The sequence below is a fragment of the Nyctereutes procyonoides genome, unplaced genomic scaffold (genome assembly GCF_905146905.1).
Source record: "Nyctereutes procyonoides isolate TBG_1078 unplaced genomic scaffold, NYPRO_anot_genome, whole genome shotgun sequence".
Classification (NCBI taxonomy): Eukaryota; Metazoa; Chordata; class Mammalia; order Carnivora; family Canidae; genus Nyctereutes; species Nyctereutes procyonoides.
The window spans coordinates 57,869,500-57,894,499 of record NW_026575135.1 but is presented as its reverse complement, the minus strand read 5'-3'; the positions used below and the strand labels follow the sequence as shown (position 1 = coordinate 57,894,499).

At 40.2% G+C, this 25,000-nt stretch overlaps 1 protein-coding gene across 1 annotated transcript in view; it reads left to right on the top strand.

Annotated features, from left to right (window-relative positions):
• The window catches only part of MEGF10 (multiple EGF like domains 10), a 339,552-nt gene that overhangs the window by 256,668 nt on the left and 57,884 nt on the right, over window positions 1–25,000 (top strand). Inside the window, exons 11-12 of the mRNA XM_055302009.1 lie at window positions 19,724–19,970; window positions 21,517–21,637. Coding sequence (XP_055157984.1) covers window positions 19,724–19,970; window positions 21,517–21,637 — 368 coding nt within the window. The remainder of the gene's footprint in view (window positions 1–19,723; window positions 19,971–21,516; window positions 21,638–25,000) is intronic.

The window sequence follows — 25,000 nt, the reverse complement described above, 5'->3', positions numbered from 1 at the left end:
TGGGATGCCCAAAAGGAATCCTCACTAGGGCTGTGATCCAGACGTTGTTAGTAAGGGCATACCACAGCTCACTGAATGGTGAGATATTGCATAGTACTACTCTAGCAGAGCTTGATGGACATCTTCCCTCTGGAACTTGCTAGAAATCTGCCCTCTAGGATATTTGGGAAAGCTGTTCATGGAGCAGTATCTTACCAGAAGTACTCTGCTACAAAAAAAGCCCCGGAGGGTTTCCAGGGGAAGTTGCTGGCTGATGAGAGCCTCTACTATTTGGTGCCTGCTAGAATAGTTGCTGAGCGCTGCGAAGCTGCCCATGGCACCAGAGACAGGAACTGGGATGAAGAAGCTGGTTATGTTGCAGAAACTGGGCCCTGTGCAAGACCTAAGTGCCACACAGCTGGATGCTTGCATGGTAGGAGCTGGGGCTAGAGAAGCCCTTCTACCCTGCAGGAGTCCCTTGAGCTTGCACCTTGAAACTACCATGGAGAACTTTGCTGCAACTTCGTTGTTTGTTGACCCTATAGTGTCTCTTGACTTTCAGACGTAGTTCTGCTTTTTCCTGTTGTGTAGGAGCAGCCCACTTTCTGCCTGATAATCAGGACCATTTACTCCAGCCACAAGAGTAACTCCTTTTATTTACATTAAGAGCCTAAAATGAGCAGGTGGCAATAAATCAATAACTGTCACACACACAGCCATCTCTCTGTTTTTTTTTTCTTTCCTAATATGCATGGGAGAATAAGGGACTAACAGGGGGCCGCATGTTTCCAGGTTTACAAAGACTTCCCTTGGAGGTTTGATTTGGCTGTTTACCTTGTCCATGGAGGGAAGGATTCCTCTGCTTGATATACAGTCAGGCTTCCTGGTTCTCAATGTATTCTCTGTATAAAAAAACCAGGTGTGTCAGAGGACTGTACAAAGTTTGTTCTCCTGGAGCGAAATCATGATTTATTTGACTAAACTCAGACATATTGCTTCTTTTTAAATTTGATTAAATGATTTTTTTAAAAAAAACCCATACTCATATTTTACTTATATTGGCAGCCTAATGCATACCCTAGCCTATATGACATTAATCTAGCCTCCCTCCGTCTCTCTCTGCCCTCCTCTTCCCCGCTCTCTCATTCCTCCCCCCATCAATCTCTCCATCCCTCCATCAATCCTCTATTCCTCTTCCTCCTTCAGGGGATGATAAACAACTCCTGGAAGGCAGGCACTGTGTGTTATTAATCTCGTTAGCCTCCATTGTGGCTGGCATGTGGTTGGAGTGGAGTAAATGACTGTTCCATTTAATTAGATTGAATGAACTGTATAATTCTGTGAAGGTCATTCACGTGTTCATGTTGTGGACTTTCATTGAGTGATTATTCTGTGCCAGGAACTGTATTGGACACAGGCAATAAGGAAATGCATGTGCTGTAGTTGCTGGCCTCACAGAGCTCACGGCTTCGGGACAGGTAGATAGAAGTGCAAATGTCTCATTCTGAGGAAGAGAACAATCTTAGGAAAAGAGGTGGATGGAGAAAGCCAAAAATGGAGCTGGGTATAGGAGTGAGAGGTGGATATACCATGAGGAGCAAAGAGTGGCCAGCACAATGTCAAGAGATTTCTAGTTTGGGGGCGCTAGTGGAGGAAAGTGAGGAGAACTTCAATGAGTTTTGGTATCTAATGACCTTCCTTCTCCTGGTAAACTTGGAGCAGAGACAGTCTGCTGAACTGAAGGGGAGCAGGAGTTGGGTTATGTAGATGACAACAATGACAATTATAATTCTGCTTTACTGAGTCCTTAGGATGTGCCTAGCACCGCTTTAAGGGCTTACTAAAAGTAACATTTCATACTCATGGCAGATGGTGAGATGGCAATTCTTTTTTTTTTTTTAAACACTTTTATTTATTTATGATAGTCACAGAGAGAGAGAGAGAGAGGCAGAGACACAGGCAGAGGGAGAAGCAGGCTCCATGCACCGGGAGCCCGACGTGGGATTCGATCCGGGGTCTCCAGGATCACGCCCTGAGCCAAAGGCAGGCGCCAAACCGCTGCGCCACCCAGGGATCCCCCGAGATGGCAATTCTTGATCCTGTTTTATTGATAATATAAGGGAGATGCAGAACAATTAAATGACTTGCTTGAGTTGAAGCATCTACTGAATAGTGGAAGTATGCACACATCCCCTTCATAGCCAGTCATTTTAAGCATGAAGGTACAGTGCCTCCTGAAATTGGAAAGGAGGTTTGGTGAATGTGACCAGCGTCCATGGTCCTGAGGAGAATGAGAGCAGGAGGCAGAGGCTGACAGCCCCAGACAAATGTCAGAGTCAGTATACTGAAGATGCCAAGGGCACACTCTCAGAGAGGATGATTTTTAAATGACACCAGTTGGGATGGACTCATTTTGTAATTTTTAATTTCTTCATTTGTAATAGGAAGAGTGTTGGGCAGCTTATATTTATGATCCCTTTTCACCCTGTGATTCTATGTGTGGTTTACTCTAGAGGTACATATACACAATCCCTGAGACCTTTCTTTGTGTTGGGGACCTTTAAACCTTCTGTAGTAGTAACACATTTGTTCTCTCAGCCTATATAATCCTGTTTATGATTTTCTAAATGTTTATAAATATATATATATATTTCTCCTCTGGCTATAGGGCACTTCCAGGATGCAGGGGAGAGTCCTATATCAAGCAGAAGCCAGCAAATAGCTTTCAATAGCTTGTTCTGCAGGCTTTTGACTTTAGTACCAAGTAGAGGTAAACATGGAAATTAATTTTGGTTTAAAAAATTCCAGAATGGGGTTTATTTAGTCACCAATAGCATTTCTAGTTAAATGTATTTGGAAGTAGTAAAAATATGCCTGGGAGGCAAGGCAAGTTCAAGCATTTTCAGGTACAACATTAAGAACACTGATAACCTTTTATATAAAGCAGGGATGCTGTGCAGCAGAGTTAAGTAATAAGACTTTGCCTGCAGGATATTCCAATCGGGGAATCCATTTAAAGGATATTACAAGCCAGAAATCATGAGACACAAAAAGCTGACTTATTTCCCAGCAATCCTGCCGTAAAGCTCTATTGACTGGACACAATAGTCAGATCGATGGTGTCTGGGAAGAGAAGACGCTCAGAAACTGGTCCTCACAGTGAGTCATTAACATGTCCATTGCACTGTCAGAATTGCTTTAGGAACCAGGTTGATGAAGCAGCAAGAATAAGAGTAGCATTCTGGTTCCCTGGCATGGGGGCAGGGCGTTGACAATTGGTGGGAAAGACTGAGCTGGGAATGGTTCATCACACCTGCCTGAAGGCAATTTCACTGATGGACTGCCCAAATATCTTGATAGAGGTCACAAACACAAACCACTGATTTTACCTTTCTGAAGGAGTCCAAAATCCAGGTTGTTCTTGGTTTTTCTCTGGAGGGCCAGAGAACCTCCTGCACCTTTGCTTCCTCCAATCCCCATGTTAGATCTGAATTGCAAGAGTCCTGGCTACTCTCCTTTGTGTGCTGTTTCTGGGCCCATTTTCCTCATGCTTCGGTAAGGATAAGGGTATCTAACTTCATATGCTTATGAGGATTGAATGATACCATACCTGTTAAGTGCCCAGTATCGTGCCTGACTCAGTAAATGGTCCTTACTTGCAACTCCTTGTGTGACAAACATGACTTCAACCAGACTTCTTCAGATCAGTGCAGCGTTTGGACGGGAGAGTGGATGGGAAGGCTCATTGTGGACATCTTGTTAGTTCTGGGGGCCACCTGCTTCTTTAGCAGAAGACTCTCTCTGTCCACAGTTGCTTGGCAGGAGGCTCCCCAGACACAGCCTTGGTGCAGTTTTCTGCATTATTCTTAACCTCCAACCCTGAATGAATTTTTTTTGCCCCCGCCAAAAAACGAGATCCTGGGTGTATTTTGGCCCGCTTTTAAAAAGAATCTAGATCCAAAATAAGAAAGAAATTTAAAGTACAATGAAAGTAATAAAAAATAAAAAATATATAAAGTATATACATAACAATTAGATTAGGACTTTATAAAAAAATAAATGAAAAATAATGAAGAAGAACAAAGTACAGAGGAAGCCAGATGAATTCATGTCTGGTTTATGTTGCTTCTGGCATAGTGAGAACACTATAGACAGTTTTTGTTCTTCATGCCAGTGGGTTCATATGCAATGGCTATAAATACCAGGCTGGGTTGTCATGTCATTGACTCCATTCCACATCATTTATTCATTTGTTTGCTTTTCCTTTTCCTTTTTTTTTTTTACTGTGTATAATATCTGCCTTCATCTATTTATCAGAAAATCTTGCTTCAGCCACACAATATGACAAAATCTAAGCTGTTTCTGCTTAGATTCTCACTGTTTCTGCTGCTACCTCTCCAATCCGCATCACTGTGCTCTTTTAGTTGATGATCACAGTAGTCTCCTTGCTGCTACGTCTAATTGGGCCCCACTGGGATCCGTTCTCTGTAGTGAGACCAGAGTGACCTCGTAAAACTGCACTTGAGAGCATGCTGCTCCCTTTTCAGAACTCCCTGGTATTTCCCATGATAAATAATTTCCAAAGCCCTTTTTGACCTGTCATGTCCTATCTTCTCAATCCCTTGTCATCCCGCTCCCATTCTGGGTATCACACTGCCCAACTTCTATCTTCCTCTCATGGGACATACTGATTTCATTTCTCTATTTACACTTGATCTTTCTTCAGCCCAGATTATCCTTCTCCCTAGATCTTGACATAGCTGGCTTTCTTTCTTTCTTTCTTTCTTTCTTTCTTTCTTTCTTTTTTTTTTTTTTAAAGATTTTATTTGTTTATTCATGAGAGACAGAGAGAGAGAGAGGCAGAGACACAGGCAGAGGGAGAAGCAGGCTCCATGCAGGGAGCCTGACACGGGACTCAATCCCCGGTCTCCAGGATCAGGCCCTGGACTGAAGTCTGCACTAAACCGCTGAGCTGCCCGGGGTGCCCCCATAGCTGGCTTCTTTAGGCCAATCGGGTCTCAGCCTAACCACCACCCCCATGAGAGGCTTTCTCCAACCTTTATTTATTAAGATTGTTCTCCATTATTCTGGATCACATCTTTTAAACTTGTTTATGGCAGTGTTTGAAGATATTTTGTTTTTTTGCTTTTGCTTTTGCTCTGTCTTTCCTTCTAGGAGGTAGGGCCCATAAAATTTTGTCTGTTTTTTTTTTTTTTTTTTTTTTTTTTTACTGCTATCTAGCTAATTTACTCACTTAATGTCCATCATGTGCTGGGCACACAATAATGCTCAATACATATTTGTGGAAGGAAAGAAGGAGGGAGGGAGGAAGGAAGGGAGGCAGGCAGGTAGGCAGGCAGGCATAAATGTTCCAGGAATAGTGATGGATACAAAAATGAGATATGAGAGTTGACTAAGACTCTGCCTCTTTGTTCAAGGAGCTTTCATTTGAACAAAGGGTTTGGAAACATGTGCACAAATATATAAGTAAAGTATCCAGAGAAGTTAAGAAGGAAGTAATCATAGATCTTCTAGAAAAAGGGGTATGACCTAAAGTCTTTCATTCAGTAGCCTTGAGGTAGTTCAGTCTCTCCTTTGGCTCCTGGATTGACCCTGGCTATGTGTAGTGGGGGCTCATTCTTCCTTGGTGACTTAGCAGAAGATTCTTCATCCATAAATGAGCAGCTTCAGTGAAATTGTTGGAAGCCAGGTGAGATATGCTAGATACGGTTTTCCATGAACTATGAAAAAATATGGTTGTGGGAGTTCCTTTCCCTCAAGAGAGGAAAAGTTGTAGTAATTACCCTCAAGGTTATTACTTGTGGAGGGGTGAGGTTTCTGACATGGTGACCCCAAGACAAAGAAAGGTGTTTGAAAGTCAACCCTCATTTGGATGGGGAATGTTTGATAGTTCTGCCATCTAAACTTCTACATGTTACTCCTCAAGGTGGAAATTTTATATGACAATGCAGAACTTAGTTGTTAAATTTGTATCAAAATGGAGTATGAGCAATAAGAAATTAGGCAAAGACATTCAGGCTACAAATTATTTCAAATTACATAGCAACCATTTTCTGACAGCAAAAATGAGTTTCCAGGCTATTCTGCTTAGAGTGAAATCATTATTTAATGATTTGTATTAGGTGTTATGTATTAGGTGGTCCTGGAGGCTCATTTGTTATCCCACCTGTAAAATCAAGTAGGTTAATACCTGATTTTAGTAGAGCTACATGCATTTCATTGTATGGAGTGATGTTGTTAATTGGATGAAATTAAGTGTTGTGGTATAGTATATAGTCTGGTATCTTTCACAATTATATTTGATTTCTTAGGTTTGCGATTGTATCAGAGGATTTTTTTTTAAAGACTTGAAAGTTTCTTCAGGGAAAACAAGAAAAAGGGCTAATCACTGTTTTTCCTTCTCTGGTCAAAATATCTTTTAATTCGTTGACAACCTCAGTGATTTTTATTATTTTTTTTTCTTTCAAAAATTTTATTTATTTAAGAGAGAGAGTGCAAGCAAGGGGAGGGAGGGAGGGAGAAGCGGACTCTCTGCTGAGCAGAGAGCCTAATGCGAGGCTGATTCTCAGGACCCTGGGATCATAACCTGAGCCAAAGTCAGAGACTTAACTGGCTAAGACACCCAGGCACTCCAGCAACCTCATTAATTTTTAAAAAGTTCAAACATTTGTACCTGTATATTGCAGCAAATTAATCACGTTTGCCATATATAAAACTAAAAAAGTATAGAAAGTAATAAAATGATAAAGGCTATTCCAGCAGAGTAAATAGAAGAGTTTGCAAGAGCCTAGATCTTAGACCATAAATGATGAGATCATCTTAAAATTCTGTGAAAACCTAATGTTTCACTACTCACTGTTGTTACACAAAACTAAAGGAAGTAACTTCCATAGAAAGTGTAAGTCTTAATGGAACTGATTTGAACTGGATGTTGATATATAACTGAAGTTTTGTTCATACATTAAAGAAAAACAGACACTTAAAAAAAGAACCTTATGTTGTAAGATTATATTACATAAATCAGATTTGTCTATGTTATAAATCAGTGCTTAAAATAATTAGACCACATCAAGATTAAAAACTTCTTTAAGACAGAAGATATCATAGGGACTCCCAGGTAGCTCAGTAGTTGAGCATCTGCCTTTGGCTCAGGTGCAGTGTTCACAACAATTAATTCTAGGTTGTGTATACATGGGTCTTTGTTACAGTATTACCTGTAGTATCCTATAGTTAAAAAAATTTTGGGGGGCACTTGGGTGGCTCAGTGGTTGAGTGTCTGCCTTTGGTTCAGGACGTGATTCTGGGGTCCTGGGATTGAGTCCTGCATTGGGCTCCCCACAGGCAACCTCCTTCTGCCTATATCTCTGCCTCATTTTCTGTGTCTTCTCATGAATAAATAAATAAAATCTTAATAAAAAGAGAATATATCATAAGTAAAGTTAAAAGAGAAACAAGAATAGGAAAAGATTTTTGCAATATATATAAAACAAGTGATTAGTATATATAGAATTCATAAAGAATTTCTACAAATCAATAAGAAAAAAAAACCCCTCACCTTTAGAATAGGTAAAGGATGCAGTAAAATAATTTAGAGGCAAGGAAATCTGATTGGCTAATGACATGAGAATATGCTTCTCTTTGTAATAATCAGTGACATGCATAGTAAGTGAACAAGATGTCATTTTTGCCATCATGTTGGCAAAAGTTAAGAAGTCGGACAATACCATGTGTTGGCAAGGATGTGAAAGGAAGATTCCATACACTGTTCTCATGAGGGTAAATTGACAGAGTAACTTTAGAGAGCAGTTTGTTTGTCTCTAGAGTAAAATTTTAATTTGCGTATACCATACAATCCAGTAATTTTACTTCTATTTCTTTATGATTTGTCTATATGCCTTGCAAAACCTTTGCTTTCAGGTACTGGGAACTAGATTTTTGTGTCTTTTGTGTCTTTGTAACAGTGGAAATTTTGCAACAACTGAAAATGGCCATGAATAAGGGAAAAAATTAATTAACTAGTGGTTATTAATATAGAGGAATACTGTGTAGCCCTTCATTCCTACCAATCAATATGTAGTATTCCACTATATTGGCAAATGTAGCAATATTAATAGATCTCAATATCATAATATTGGGTAGAAAAAGCAAGAAGCACAGTGATATATACATTTTATGTAAAACTAATGAATGACACATTTTATTATTATGCATTATATTATTATTTTATCATTTCTGGATATATATATATATATATATATATATATATATATATATATATACAGACTAGAAGGATGCTCATTAAAATCATGACAGAGGTTACCTCTAAGACAGGGGTAGAGAAAGAGCTGGGAACTAGGCACAAGAAGACAAAGGGGACTTTATCTGTAATGTTTTGTTTCTTACATCAAATGATGAAGCAAAGGTGGCACAGTGTTCACAACAATTAATTCTAGGTTAAGTGTCCATGGACCTTTGTTACAGTATTACCTGTAGTGTCCTATAGTTAAAAACTTTGGTGGGAGAGGGCACCTGGGTGGCTCAGTGATTGTCTGTCTTTGGCTCAGGACGTGATCCTGGGGTCCTGGGATTGAATCCTGCACTGGGCTCCCTGCAGGGACCCTGCTTCTCCTTCTGCCTGTGTCTCTGCCTCTCTCTGTGTGTCTCTCATGAATAAATAAATAAAATCTTACAAAAATTTTTTTCAAGAAAACTGTATTAAATTTTTCAGACCATGCAGATTGCATTGAGGGTTTGGGGACCCATTTTCCTTACTGTGGGATTTTAAGCAAATATTTAAGACTTCTGCCCTTTGGCCCTCACATCCAGAATGAAGATAACTAGTACTTGCAGAGTGGTGGTCCAAAATACTTACCCTTTGGGGCTTTCCTGAAGCCACACTTCACCTGGAAGCCTTCTTTCCATCCCATCTCTCCTCTGCCCAAAGGCGCAGTGCACATAACACAGACCTTCCGTGTTCCTCGAGCATCCTGTGTACTGAGACACTTAGCACATTGCTTTGTTATGTCTCACTGTGGACCATCTCCAGTAGGTAAAGAAACCTGGCTGTAGAATATGTCAAGCAGGAACAAGTAGTACATGCTCAACAAACTGAACTTAGTAGCCATAGGAGATACTTAATACATATTTAATGAGAAAATAGATGAGCAAAAGAACGATAACATGACAAGGCTTTATAAAGCAAGATACCTTGCAGTGGCTCCCGGTTCTTATTATTCTTTTGACTTCAGTGAATAAATGTAATCCCCTCAAATCCTTTACTTAATCCCAGTCTACAATTTATATCCTTGAGATTTTCCTGCTCTGTGAATAGGGTCATTAATATGCTCTCACTGAGAGACATCAACATTTATATTTAGACACATTAAAGAATAAACATTTCACGCCCGTTTTTCTGCTTCATAATTTGAGATAAGCATACACTGAAGTTCTAAAATGACATTTCATGCTTTGAAAATTCATTTAAAAAACATTTTTTAAAAGAAGAATAAAGGTTTTCTCTCAGCCACTGAATAATATTAATATAAACAGCACTGGGTAGTTGTCCACAGTGACTGTTGGCACTTTGTCAGCTCTCCAGTGGGTTTTTTGACATATGAAGGACATGAGGTTTTAGAGCTTTCAGAGGATCTGGAAAATACATTTTTATTGTTCTTCTTCATGGATGGAGAAGCTTTACAAAGTTGTTTTCTTTTTAAAGCACTTGATGTTTTGAATGATCTTTTCTTCTACATCAACAAAGGGAATGACACACCATAGCCTTGTTAGCCTGAAGCACAAGGAATGAAATCACAGGGAGATAAAAGACCCTGAGGGAACCAAAGCTTAGGAAGACAGGGTGTATATTTCAAGAAGAACCATGTTTTTCTATCCTTTGAGACAGTAGAAGATTATTTTGGTCCCTCCTGAAAGATACTCACTCTGTAGAGAGATTTTCCTGAAAGTGACTTACTTGTGCTTTGTCTATCTGTTAGAATAGAAAGTGTTGAATTTTCTTCCCTATTAATTTTTCCCATAGTTCCCAATTTTCCTATGTTTATAGTCAGTGGTGACCGTGACAGCAAACTTCCATGTAAATAAAATATATTTTTAAGTCAGTATGGCTGAGTGCTATATTCTAATAGGCACTTGACATTTAAATTTTTTTATTTTTTAAAGATTTTTTTAAAATTTATTTATTCATGAGAGATACACACACAGAGAGAGAGGCAGAGACATAGACAGAGGGAGAAGCAGGCTCCCTGTGGGAAGTCCAATTCAGGACTCGATCCCAGGACCCTGGGATCACTCCCTGAGCCAAGGCAGCTGCTCAATCACTGAGCCACCCAGGCATCCTAGTACTTGACATTTAAAAGTTAAGGACACGTAAGGAGTCTTACTTTAAACAGCAATCCTGGTGAGGGTAGTTATGTATTATAAACTGACATCACTTTGCCTACGATAAGGCTGAGTTCCAAGATAGAGTGTTATCCTTCTCTAAGTGTTTAGTAGAGATGTATCCGCAAGCTTCTTGAACTCTGTAGAGTTCTACAGTTTGACTTCTCAGATGCTGGAGGTATTAAACCAAGACAAAATAAAAGGACAGCCAAACACAGACAGCTCATTTCATCTAGGATTTGTTTAGACCTAATGTGAGTACACAGAATTGGCCACTTTTTTTGTTCTCTATAATTTAGAACTAGTTGCTTTAGAAAAGGATTTTAAAGTTTATAGTGAGTTTCAAGGCTGCTTCTGTTGTCTTAATGGTTATAGATAAGCTTGAGGCAAAATCAAGTCCTTGGGATTGGCGCCAGTAACATGGCAAGATTCTCTGGATTTTATTTATGATCACCTATTTCCTTATGCTAAGGGGAAAATTACCAAGGAGCTCATGGGTTTGTTTCTAAATTCCTCCTTTTATATTTTTGGGCTCCATGTACAAGCCTACTCCTCTGGACACATGGGTCATCAGCCAGTAGGGGAAATTTCTAAATCCAGTTTTTATTTGGCATTTCAGAATGGGATGTCACATAACAACTGGGTTTCATTGTGGGCCTGAGCTTTTTCCAAATGGCTTTATGAAAAACACTTGAAAGGGATGATACCAGAGCTTGTTTTTTTACTTTGTGGAGTTAGTCGGCAATTTGTTTTTGAAATTCACATTGTGAGAACCAAGTTGTCCTTTTTCTCATGAGTGATTCATGCAAGACAAACAAATAACACCAACCAGCAACAGGCCTGTTATTCTCACTTTATGTACAGCTGGAGGATGTTTTTCTAGAGTGTTTTTGTTTTCCTGGGGTTGGATGTTCCATTGTGCCAACCATCGGATAAAATTTCTGGTATACTAGCTCTGTGCTGTGTCACACCTACCAACAAGTACTTTTTGTGTAATTAGTATGTTCCACCATTTCCATGGGGCAATTGGAAAATGAAGTGTAACAAAGGTTGGGGATTTGCTCAAGTTCTATGGCTATGAAGTGACAGTGGCTCAGCTAGCTAGGGTCCAGGTCTGTCTGATGCTAAATGATTATACCCTTCCTTGAGCCAGCTGGTGATGACTTTTGTAACAAGGTGAACTTGATGGTAAACATTACTCCTTCATCTAAAGGAAAAATGATTTCATCCTTTCCTTTGTTGTTGTTGAGGAGTGTTTTGGCTGAGGCAATGTATTCACGTGTCCTTGTTCTTTCCTCCAGAGCATCCCTCAATTTGGCATTTCTGTTTATCTCTCCTTTCCTTATTCTTCCTCTATACCAAGACACAAGATTTACTAAACCATCTTCCATTTGTTCAAAGAATTTTCTAGTGCCTTGTTTTTGTCAATACATCTGTGTCTATGGACATGTGGAGACATTCTGTATCAAAACCATTCTGATGAAGCTGCTCTTAACACTTTAAAGCCTGAGAAAGACCATTTTTAGGTAAAAAAAAATTTTTTTCAAGCATCTGTGAGACTTTTGTCTTAGAATGTTCCCTTTTAGAAATCTAGAGAAATAGCAAATGTGCACTGATACCAGATTTTGTAACTGATGGGCATCATTTGGGATGAGATGGTCCATATGGTGTGGGGGCAAGATCACAGCTTTGGAGACATTGACAGGTTTGAGTGATTCACTGGCTTTTGCCATTTGAATGCTAAGTGACTAAGCAAATTACCAACCAAGTCCATTTTGCATGTGAAATGTTAGATGCTTACAAACCTAACATCTCATTGAATTTTTGTGATACTTGAAGAAAATAGCTGCATAATGCTGACACACATTTGAAACTTGATGTATCTTACAACGCCTTCACTCTCTTCCCATCCTTGGAATGGGAAATTGGACTGAGGGTTTAAAGAGGGTCAGGAGAGGAGAATGTTCTGAGAAGTGTTAAGATGGTTTTACAGGGATCTCTGGGTGGCGCAGCGGTTTGGCGCCTGCCTTTGGCCCAGGGCGCGATCCTGGAGACCCGGGATCGAATCCCACATCGGGCTCCCGGTGCATGGAGCCTGCTTCTCCCTCTGCCTGTGTCTCTGCCTCTCTCTCTCTCTGTGACTATCATAAATAAATAAATAAAACAAAAAACTTTAAAGATGGTTTTACAGGTTTGTTTGTGAAAGTTAGCTATAGTGCTTTACATTCTTGTTCATTTCATTCACTCATCAAACAGACCTTGACTGCTGGCCATGTGCCATATGGGTCTAGTTTTCAGTTTGGTGTGCTCCTAAAGCTAATGCCATTAACGGTATTTTCACAGTATTATTGGCTATTTTGTTTGCACAGAATCGTTATCAACTCCCGGAAGGCCTTCAGATCTGACATCTCCTTAATTTTATTTTCTCTTCTAGAAGTGCCCTATGTTCTCACAACGAAGGTAATTTCCTATTTTCACTGCCTCTAAATATTGAGTCATTGGCTGACCGCATAGGCTTGCTCAGTGAAAGGTCTTATAATTTGCTGCTCTGCCTCAAAGGATCATGTTTGATGAAATTGTGGGATATTCTGTTTGACCAAAATGTATAATTTCACTCGCTTAGGAGCCAGATGACCTTATGAAAAATGCTTGGACTTTTCTTTGTAGAAAGTCTTGGGTTTCTGATACCACCACTTACCAGCCAGGTGTTTTGGGACATTTTACCTAAATGGTCTCATCCTAAATATTCTCTGTGTGCCAAATGTGGTAATGATACCAGCCTTGTTGTAATTGCTGTGATGACTAGAAAGAGGTGTATAAAGCATGGAGCACACAACAATAGAAATGCTCAGCAGATCAAACCATTTACAAAACCATTTTTCTGCTTGCTTTTCTCTTACTACCAAAAGGATATAAAATGATTGCAGAAAATTTAGAAAAGCTGGTTAATCTAAATGAATAAAAGAAAAATCAAGCATACTCTTAAGACCCAGAGATTCCTGATGGTACCATTTGACCGTAAAGCCTTTCATTATCTGTCTATCTCTCTTTCTGTCTTTGTCATGTTCTCTCTTCTCCCCCCCTTCCCCAGATATTAGGTTCAGCCATATACAGTTGCTGATATTTGGCCTTTTTTTTATCCAAATTAATAACAATTTCATCTGCTTCATTCTAACATATTGCTACAATTGGATCGTCTTGTGCCCATCATTTTTAATCTACTTTTTACAATTAAGATATTGCTAATGTCTTTCAAGTTCATTAAATATTCCTCTCTAATATCACTTTTAGTTGATGCATAGTATTCCATTGCATGATTATACCAGTTTCTTTTCACCTGTATTCTACTACTAGAAGATTAGGTGGTTTTTTTTTTTTTTTTTAATTTTTATTTATTTATGATAGTCACAGAGAGAGAGAGAGAGAGGCAGAGACATAGGCAGAGGGAGAAGCAGGCTCCATGCACCGGGAGCCCGATGTGGGATTCGATCCCGGGTCTCCAGGATCGCGCCCTGGGCCAAAGGCAGGCGCCAAACCGCTGCGCCACCCAGGGATCCCTGTTTTTTTTTTTTTTTTTCGATTTTGTTACTATAAACAGTACTGGGATAAAGATCACCGATAGATTTGGAGGGAGTAAAATATAGTGGTTTATAATATGGACTGAAGACAAGAGGTCTTGCTTCACCACTTACTACCCATGTACTTCTAGCAAATCACCTGGATCTCCATTTCTTCATCCATACAAAAGGAATACAATACTAGCTACTTCACAGGGCCATTGTGAGAGTTCCTCTATTTCAGGTGCTTAGATGGATGTCTATGGGCACAGTGTAAATATTTTTAACAAGATAACTATTGTGAATTGTCACTGCATTTACCCCTGTATGCTTCTTTGTTTTGGAAAAATCTCAAAAGAGGAATTTATGACTAAAGAGCTTTTGGTACACTAGTCCAGAGTAAGGTCTAAAACAGATGTGGTAATCCACTTTCCCATAGAAGTGCCTAAAAGTGCTGGTTTTCATTAAAAGAAAGCGGTTAACATTATCCCTGTACATATCAAGCTCATCATTGTTGTTACCCTACTTTATGACTGGGGGTGCACAGTTCTTTCTCAGTTTAATATCCCTGAAATCAGAATGCTTCTCACCATCAAAGTCAACAAGGTGGCTCCCATGACTCTACAGGATTAAATTTTTGGTCGAGAACAACTGAGATCAAGAAAGGCTGTCAGTATGTCTTAACACCTGTGAAATTCAGTTTTATTTGATGGGGAATAAGGCACGTGTATATAGAAATTGTGATCTGAGTGCAAGAGGAGTGTCGTGGAAAATATATACTGATGTCTTTTTCAGAGAGCATCTGAGATCGGATCTGAAAAAAATGTACCTGATGGACAGAGAAGGTTTCTGAGCTGAGCTTGGAAGACTGGGGAGGACTGCAGGAGGGGGAGGGCATGTCTGACATCACTCCGTGTCTACTCATTTCTATACTGACTTCTTTTGATGTACAGGAAGAGGATAGTGGCCATGATGCAATAGAAGAAGGCATTCATGGGCATTTCAAAGCCTTCTGTTTTATGTATCATTTTCTCTGAATGTAGTACCTCCTGCAACTTCCCTCACTTTCAGGAGCTCCTCCTTCTACTTACAAATCCTCCACCCATTACCTAAATAGGGCACACTCTGCCTCTAGGTCTTAGCTTAGACATCATTTTATGTGGAAAGCCTTGTACAACTTAGCAACACTGGTTAGGGTTCATCCTGGTGTTTTCTGTTATACCTTGTCCATATCCTTACCCTACTGCTCAGGGTGTTTTATTGTCTAATTACTTAAGGCCTCTGCCTTAACCTATAAGCTTCTAGAAGCAGGGATTCTACCATTTTCCTTTGAACTCTAAGCCTCATACTATGGCTGACACATAAAACTGAGTAAATTCAGTACCTACCCATTGTTGTAACTTGTACTTACTGGTGTCACTGAACGTTGTAGGTATAAGGGCTCCGAGGTGAGTCCATTGTCTTGTGAGGATCAAGTGCTCCACTAGTTGTCACTAAGGGTTGTAGCATGAACCCTATACTTCTGATATTACACAGTAGTTTAAACTTCCTCTTATTTCCATCTGATTGTGAGTGCTTATTAGAGCACACTGTCTGTGCTGCCTGAGACCCTCATTAATCTGTCCCCTGAAATAGCTGCATGAATCTGGATATGCTGCATTGAGAGTCCATTTCTAACAGTTAGCACAACTCAGCAAGAGATGCAGCCGGAAGCTGAAAATGAATCCCTTATGTACACTGGAGTTCTTTTCAGTTTAATCTGAAACAAAGGTTGGTTCATATATATCTTTTCCTATTAGAAGATTCAAGCTCTTGCCATTTTAATGTAAACTACTTTCAAGTTGCCAGTGACAGTAACCAATTCAGGCACTTTTTCTTCAGGAGTGAAATACTTGCCCCTTGAGATTAGAGTGAGGTGTTAAGTAAAAGATGTGAAGTGATTTGACTTCACAGTCTCCACACTATCTTTCCAAACACAGTATGTGAATTCGGGATAACTGGTCAAGCTTGGTGTTCAAAAAGAACAAATTCTGCATCTTGTCTAGATAGTCAACAAACTCTTGTGTTTGTAGTAAACAGGCTTTTGTGTGATAAGCTGTAAAAAGGGATGTGTTGCAGTAGTTAAATATGACAAATGAAAAAAGGAAAGGAAGTCACAGTGATGCCTAGATTCAAGCCAGGCTTCTGTGTCCCACTTGTTCTACTTCCTGCTTATTTGTCTATACACTTTTGTATGTGGATTTTTCCCTCAGCGTAGCTTATGTTGATGCCTGGTATTCAAGATGTGAGGCCCATGTATCAGTGGCCTCTTAGGGAAACACAGCCCCAAGGAGAGAAGCTGTCACTTCAAAGCATGCCGCAGTGCTTAGATATGGCCAGGAAATTAACCATGTCGGCATCATAATATCTCCCTAAAAGCCTGAAACACTTTCTTTGATGCTGATAGTTATCAATTTCTGCTATGAACTTGTTTCTGTCCTGAGGAGGTATCCTAAGGGTTTTTGTGTTTTGTTTTTTTTTTTTTCTTTTGCATTTGTCTAACTCCAAGAAAATAGAAGCGGTCTCTGCCTGACTGCTCTTCTGGAAGAGAAGCTGTTGAATGTGATGTGGAAATGGGTCACAAGGAAGTAGAGAGACCAGTTTTGTCCCCTGATACCTTGACTTGTTCCTACTGCTCTCCTGATATTGTAAAACATATTCTGTAAAGTGTCTGTGTACCAGTCAACCCTTATCCCAGTGTCACAGTGGGGAAAAAGAACTCTAACCCACCAACTTGTTTCTTTCTAAATGCTTCTGACATGATCTGGATGTCCTTACCAAGGTAGTTTTATTAGCTAAAATTTTTTTTTGTGTCAATCAGTTAATCCTCCATGATACACTACAAAAAATGAGTATTTCATTTAGTATCTTAGGTTCACAGAAGTCGAGAGGGATATGGAACCTTTCAAGAAGGTTCAGCAAAGAAAATGAGTGAAATTGAATAGACTTCTAAAAATTGGGATCCCTGGGTGGCGCAGCGGTTTGGCGCCTGCCTTTGGCCCAGGGCGCGATCCTGGACACCCGGGATCGAATCCCACGTCGGGCTCCTGGTGCATAGAGCCTGCTTCTCCCTCTGCCTGTGTCTCTGCCTCTCTCTCTCTGTGTGTGTGACTATCATAAATAAATTAAAAATAAATAAATAAATAAATAAATAAATAAATAAATAAAAATTAAGTAAAAGTTGCAAGGAGAATCTAGCCTGCAAGGAACAGGGTCAAGGATGCATTCACGTTTCAAGAATAAGATCTTGTATAATACAGAGAACAGTGATGAACCACATCAGATACACCATGAGAAGCACAGGAGAAAAAAAGGATCAGATTCTAGGATAACAGATTTAGCTTAAATGGAATGAAGATTTTCCTTACTCTTAGGATTGATGAACCAGGGAACAAGTTACAAAGGACTATTTAATTTATTTGGGCTTACTTTAAACACAGGAGAAATTCTTCTGTTTTTGGGTACCTAAGGGCATTTAAAAAAACATACTCTGTTTTTTTTCTCCCAAAGGATATATCCTAGATTGAAGGAGTTGTAATTGAAAAAAAATGCTTTGACCATATTCATAGGCAATAAAAGAAGCAACTATATGAATAACAATTAGGCTTAAATCTCAGAACTACTACCTAATCTTATTCTGTTTAAGAAGATTGTGAGTTCTTAGGTAATTGCTTTCTTCATCTGCTTTAGGTTCTGTAATCCTCTCATTGTTTTTAATTGTGTTAAAGTATGTTTGTTAAAGTACTAATGAGAACAAAGCCATTCTGACTTAAAACAAAATTATTCATTTAAACCTTTTGATATTATGAAAAGGAAGGTAGGTTCTAATGTTGGGAGATGAATCCTGCATGTCTAATAAGTTGTTTGTTATGTGTCTGGTTTTCTTTCTTTCTTTTTCTTTTCTTTCATTCATTTATTCTTTCTTTCTTTTTCTTTTCTTTCATTCATTTATTCTTTCTTTTTTTTTCAATAGTTTATCTGCATCTATTGAAGTTACAAAATTTTTATGACGGGAAACTATTTTTTAAATCATAAAAGCATTTTATCCTAAGAGCTCCAGGCACAGCGCATCTTCCCTAATGATTTTTATAGCATCTAATTAATAAATAAATATGCCACTAGCTAGGCAATGAATATTAAGGGTTGGTTTTGCTTATCATTACCCTTTATAATTTTTAGAATGTTTGGGATTGAGGATTTTTCCTTTCCTGCTCCCCTATTCCTGCTTATAAACTTGAATTGCAGCCACTCTTCCTTTTCTTTGGAACTGTACTTTTAACTCTATCTCTCAAATGATGTTTTCTATTACCATCTTACCTGGTTTCATATGCCTGTTGTCATTTGTTTTTGTTTTTGTTTTTTGGGGGAGAGAGTAAGAGTGCTTGAGTTCCTACCTTTGTGAGGAGGTAGGGGGGAGGGGAGGACGGAGGAGGGGAGAGGGGAGGGAGAATTGCCAACTGCCACACAAGGCTGGATCTCACAACCTGAGATTATGCCTATTGTTGGGTAGTCAGTGAATTTCAATATTCGACTCAATTATTTTGTTTTTTTTCTGATGACCTCCCAATCCACATGTCTTTTGGCTGATACCATGAAAGCAGATAGGGAGTCTTCCTTTGGCTTGCTCTGGCCTAGACCCCTAGCAGGGTCAGTCCATGCTGCAGTAGATCAGCCTGGAGGACCCCTCTTGGTCTTCCCCATCACTGCCTGAGCTCAGGCCCCTGAGTCTCCCCTATTGTCTTATCTGCTGCCATTCTTCTTGGCAAGTCTTCCTGCCTCTTGCTGTGAGCTCCTTCCTGCCTCTTCCTCAGACTGTAGCCAGCTGACCTTACTAGGATGCAAATCTGCATTGTTCCTAATTGTTTAAAATCCTTTCAGACCAGGGCACCTGAGTAGCTCAGTGGTTGAGTGTCTCTGCCTTTAACTTGGGTCACGATCCTGAGGTCTTGGGATCGAGTCCCACACTGGGCTCCCCACAGGGAACCTGCTTCTCCCTCTGCCTGTGTCTCTGCCTCTCTCGTGAATACATAAATAAAATCTTTAAAAAAAATCCTTTCAGACCAATCCTTTATTCACAAGATGCAATCCAACTCCTTAGTGTGTTAAAGCCCTCCTCTGAGCTGAGCTGAACCTTCCCATCTGGGTAGCTGGCCTCTTCTCCCCCACCCCCCACACTGCTTACATCCTCCTGTAGCCAATTACTCTAGCCACATCAAACTCAGCACTCCAGATGCAGGAAACAAGACTCAACAAGGCATGAAGGTGGAGAATGGTAGCACTGCTTAAGCAAGCAATGGAGTGACTGGAAGTGGCTCACTTAGTGCTGAACACATTTATGAAGCATTGCCATGGGTTGGTACCAGAGCCCAATGTCCAGCTAAGGAATGGTGATGAAGGGATCATCAAGCCATCTTTTTTTTTTTTTTTAGGTTTTTTTTTTAAGATTTTTTAAAAAAGATTTTATTTATTTATTTTAGAGAGAGAGAGAGTGAGCCTGAAGAGGGGAGAGGGAGAAGCAAACCACCTCCACTCTGCCCAAGCCCAACACAGGGCTCAATCCCAGGACCCAGGACCCGGAGATCATGACCAGAGCTGAAAGTGGGTGCTTAACCCACTGAGCCACCCTGGCACACCAAGCCATTCTTGTCAAGGGCAAAGGCAAGTTGGTTCTGAAGAGCTTGCTATTGCCTGCATCCACACTCTGATGCCCTCCATTGTTTCTCCCCCTGCAGCCTGTGATGGTGATCACTGGGGGCCCCACTGCAGCAGCCGGTGCCAGTGCAAGAATGGGGCCCTGTGCAACCCCATCACGGGGGCTTGCCACTGCGCTGCAGGTTTCCGGGGCTGGCGTTGTGAGGACCGCTGTGAGCAGGGCACCTACGGTAATGACTGTCACCAGAGATGCCAGTGTCAGAATGGAGCCACCTGCGACCACGTCACAGGGGAATGCCGCTGCCCACCAGGGTACACTGGAGCCTTGTAAGTGACATGCTGCTTAGCAGCATGGCAAAGTCCGCTCACCTTCTCCATTCATGCTGCTGCCACTGTCAGATTCCTAGGCTTTTGTTTCCTTGCTGCCTGAAGTCTCTGAGAGGGTGGGGCTCTGGCACAGAGGGGATGATCAGTAGTGACAGCCATGAGATGCTCCTGCTGTTTGACCCTTGAACATCAGACTCTAACCAGAGTCTAAGGGCCAGGTTTCATGCTCTCCTTTTGGCAGGGCAGAGATAGAGAGGACCAGGATGCTGCATTGAGTGGTAATATTTGGGAGTCATTAGAGGCAGATTTGAGGTTCTGCTTGGATTCCCCCACAGTTGCGTTTATGTTACATTGCTGTTAACAGGCCATGTTCTTCTGCTCTGTGTGGCAGCTAATTAACTGGTTAAAGTTGGGTGGGTTCAGTGCCATAGAAAAGAGAAAAAGGGGAAGGTGTTAGAAATAGTCCATGATGAAAGGTTAACTAGGTTACTTAATGCCTGTAGCTACATATGTTGCTTTGTGACCATCAATGAAATGTATCACATTTGTGTAGGATATGTGCACAGAAATAGTTTAATTCTTTCTGGATACTATTGAAGCAACTTCTTAACCTCCACTACTTTATTTTGTGTGAAGGACATTTCTTCCGTTGGCTTGTATTAGCAAACAGAAAAAGAGGCAGAATTTGCCAAAAAAAAAAAAAAAAAAAAAAAAAGAGAAGTAGGAAAGAGAAAAATCTCATTCCCTTACTGAGAAAATTACACTTGTAAATCACAGAACTAAAACTTGAAAAAATGCAGCTGATTAGGTAAATACTTCCTGCCAACAGTATTAACAGCTATAAAGTAGAACTAAAGAAAAAAACTGCATTAGCCTAGAAAGCCCTGATTTCCAGAAGAATGAATGATCATCTCAAACTACTTAATTGTTAATATTGCTTTTATGGGCTTTTATTAAGGACACAATTGAGTAGAGCTTTGGAAAACTTGGAGCAGTTTTATAGGAGAGCAAACAAGACAATTAAAGGCTTAGAGAAGAGACTTCATTCATAGGAAAAGGATGGGGGCTAAGGGCATGGAAAATGATCAGCTTCAAGAAGAAAATGCTGGAAACTAATTATGAAGAATCTCTGCACAAAGGAGGGGATATGCAGACCTTTCCATCTCTTCTGAGAATTGAACAATCCCACAAACAAAAGCAGACCTCGGATGCAACACAGGAGCTTTCTAATAGTTACATGGGGAGACCCTGTCCCCAAGGAGTGTTTGGCTGGGAAGAGTCATCATTGGCACTCTCAGATAGGATACATTCTCTCCAAATTCAAATCATTTCACTAGAAAATACCCCCAAAGAAGGGAAAAGTCTAGGCAAGGGCTCAAAGAGTTTTCCAGCTAATATGATTAATGCTTTGATGTTAACCAAATGAAGAATATCGAGCAGAGAAAGCTTGCCTGTTTTAGGGCCCTGGGCACTGTTGTGTCTGTGAACCTGAGGGTTGCGAGTTTGGGTAAATAACAGTATCCTTTGTCGCACATCAATTCCTCAGCTGTGAGGACCTTTGTCCCCCTGGCAAGCACGGTCCGCAGTGCGAGCAGAGATGTCCCTGCCAAAATGGAGGAATATGTCATCACGTCACCGGAGAATGCTCTTGCCCTTCGGGCTGGCTGGTAAGCTCCCTTCCTCCCCTCCCAGAGCCATCTGTTCCAGGATACTCAAGTGAAAATGCACATGGAAGACTCTAGTACAAAGAAAAGTTACATTGATGGTCAAAAATTGCACAACTGGAAATAGCTGACTATTTTCAAAGCTGGAGTCCTTAAGTCCATTTTCAGGCAGAAGGTGATTCAATCTTGAAGTGCACTAAAGGTCCTCATGTAAAACATAGTGGCCATCTGTCCTGAACTTTCCCTCGGGACAAAAAAGAGGGAAAACCTCATCTCACAGGTGACAGACAATGTTAAGCCCTGAAAGTATCTAAACATAGGTTGCCTGGGAGATACTTTGGGTTTGGCTCCAGACCTCTGCAATAAAGTGAATATCACAATAAAGTGAGCCAAATGAATTTTAGGTTAACTAGTACACTAAAAGCTGTTTACTACTAAGGTACTGTATTCTATGAAGAGTACAATGGCATTATGTCTAAAAAACCAGTGTAGATACCAAAACAGTTACATTAGAAACATCAGAGACCACTGATCAGAGATCACTGCGACAAACATAATAATAATTAAATTTTTAAAAAATATTTGAAAATTCTGAGCCAGAATTACCATGGCTCAGGTACACAAAAGGAATACATGTTGTTAGAAAAATGACACCAAAGGACACGCTTAATGCAGGATTGTCACAGTCCTTCAATTTGTTTAAAAAACAAAAAAACACAATGTATCTGTGAAGCACAATAAAGCAAAGCACAATAGAATAATATATAACTGTTTTTATAATTAAGTTCTGTGCATCACTATTGTTCTTTGAGAACATTATTTTCAACGGGGTAAGTGTTATGTGAAAAAATTATACCGTCATGCCCATCCAGAGACACACTGAGGTGAACTACATTTACCAAGTATTGCAGAGCTTCTCAAAGTTTCAGTACAACAATCTAAGAGGAAGCTGTAACTCACCCCTTTTCCCAAACTTTGACCATGTTACACTTTCTCCATGTAGCACCTCACAGGTGAGGTGTTATGCAACACACTCAATGTCAACACTGGCTTGCTAACCGCATTTCTCCGAAACCAGGGAATGATACTGATCCTTAACCTGTATTGGTTTGTGCATACATCTGCTTAAAGGCACAGGAGTAAAGGGCCAATGTCTGTTTCCTTCGTTAACAAACGAAATTTAAGAGAGCAATTTACTTCTCTAGGAGCTGTAGCAAAGCTGTGTTTGTAGGGTCATAACCAACTTCTTAATTACCATATTCAGTGATGACCCTTTTGTTCTCATTCTGCTTGGCTTCACCAAAGCATATGACCCTGTTGCTCATCCATCTCCCTCTTTTATAATCTTTCTCTCCATGTCTCTGCTGACCCCCCTTCCTCTCTCTTACTGAAGATCTCTTTTCCTACCCCTTCTTCTCCATACCACTCTATTCCAATATTTCCTAGGTTTCAGTCTTATCCTTCTCTTTTCTCACTATAAATCTTCTCTGGAAATCTCACCTAGATCCATAGCTTTAACACTCATCATGTGATTTTTCTAAATCTTGACCTTCCCTCACCTGGGTCCAGACATGTGTTTGTCACTATCCTATTAGACACCCCAACCTAGATGACCTTTAGATGTGAAGCCACCATCTGACTGGGCTACACCCAAGCTGGAGCCTTAGGAACCAGGCCTGGGATGAATGGATCTGCTAATGCCCTTGTAGTCCTGAAGCAAAAGAAAACTGGAAACTATCTCCCAGTGAGAATCATAGGAAGTAAGGGAGAGCTCAAGATATGAGGGTCACAGAGACAGGTGGAAAAGAGATATTAGACCCAAGATGAAAGTTGGAAAGGTAAGCAGATGACACGAGGTCTGGTTCTAGAGGCAGAGCCTGGAGAAACTCCATAAAACAATGGAGTCAGAGTGAGGGGGCCTTTCACTGAGTGCCTGATGATGGGGTACACAAAGGGAGCTATTGAGTAGTACTGAGATGGCTCAAGCAGACCCATCAAAGTCAGAGTTAATAGAAGCAAAGTTGTCATACACCCAAGCCTTTCTTAAGGCTACTCCTTTTCAGATTTTTAAAAATCTTAGTTAAAACTTAGTTTCTTAGGAAAAAACTAAAATTTCTTTCGTAGTTGCTCAAGGTAGAGATACTAAATTGTGTTTGAGTCCTTCTTTTCTTTATTTCTTACATGCAACCTTTTGCCAATGTTGACCATTGTTTTGTCCTTGGCAAGGGAAGGACTTTGTTGGGGCAGCAGAGTTTCCAGGGTCCAGAGAACTCCATGTTGTTTGGATGAAGAGCTATAGGCATTATACTCTGCTAGGAATATTGTATAGACATCGTAGAGTTGCCTCATCTTGAAACTGAAGCTTTCTTCTTCTTGATTGGGGTGATTGTGATGTGGGATACTGGCAATCACAGGTTTGGACTATGAATCCCAGTAACTGGGTGGATGGATCCATCAGCCCGGTGGAGCATTTCCTCCATCACTTACTCTATACTCTGGGCTCCTTACCTTGATAGTCATTTCTTACTGATTGCTTCAGGTTATTTCTCTATCTGCATAGCTGAGCATCTAACTTACACTTCTTTCTCCAACATTTTATTTGTGCTGTCATTCCAGGTGCTTTTCGAAGATGAATTTATATTCCTTTACCACATACACACATATGTATTTCAATTCATAAGAATAATGTCTCACTTAAAGCTATTGCTCTCATTAATCTTTATTCACAAACAATATTTCAACAGCATCTCTGAAGCTGTTGTGGGACCACTACCAAATATGAGTAGAGTCAGTCCCTGAGAGAATGAAAATTTTCACCAGAACTCCTGCTTACCACAGGTTGACCCTTGGCATGCTATTTTTTCAGGCCTGTTGATGTGTTGTGCTAGAATGGAGGGATTAGAGCTATTTTTACATCTACCCCCTCCCCCTACCGTGTTGTGAACTAATTAAAGGTTGTGACCTTATCTTTGATTCTCAGAGCTTAGCTCTATGCCTGACGCATAGATGATTCTCAGTGAGGCATTGATTTGAATCATCTCTCAAAGGCTTTTTCAGTTCCAAGAGTCTGTGGAAGAACTTTCCTTGTTTGTAGATAGCTAGAAACCACCAGAGGAGACTTAATTAGCGCACCAACTGCCTTTGTGGGTAGCCAGGAGTTAGAGGAAATGTATTTTCTTACGCTATCCAGAATAAACATTTACAAAACCATCTGGTGTTCACTAGCCTCCAATTTCAGAATGCCCATAGTCTGCCTTTTTTTAGAGAGAAAGAGGACAAAGCAACAGCTTGCAACAGTTAAAAAAAAAAAACAAAACAGTTTAAATCCCTGTTATTTGGGATATGTTGTTTGTTCTAACAATAACT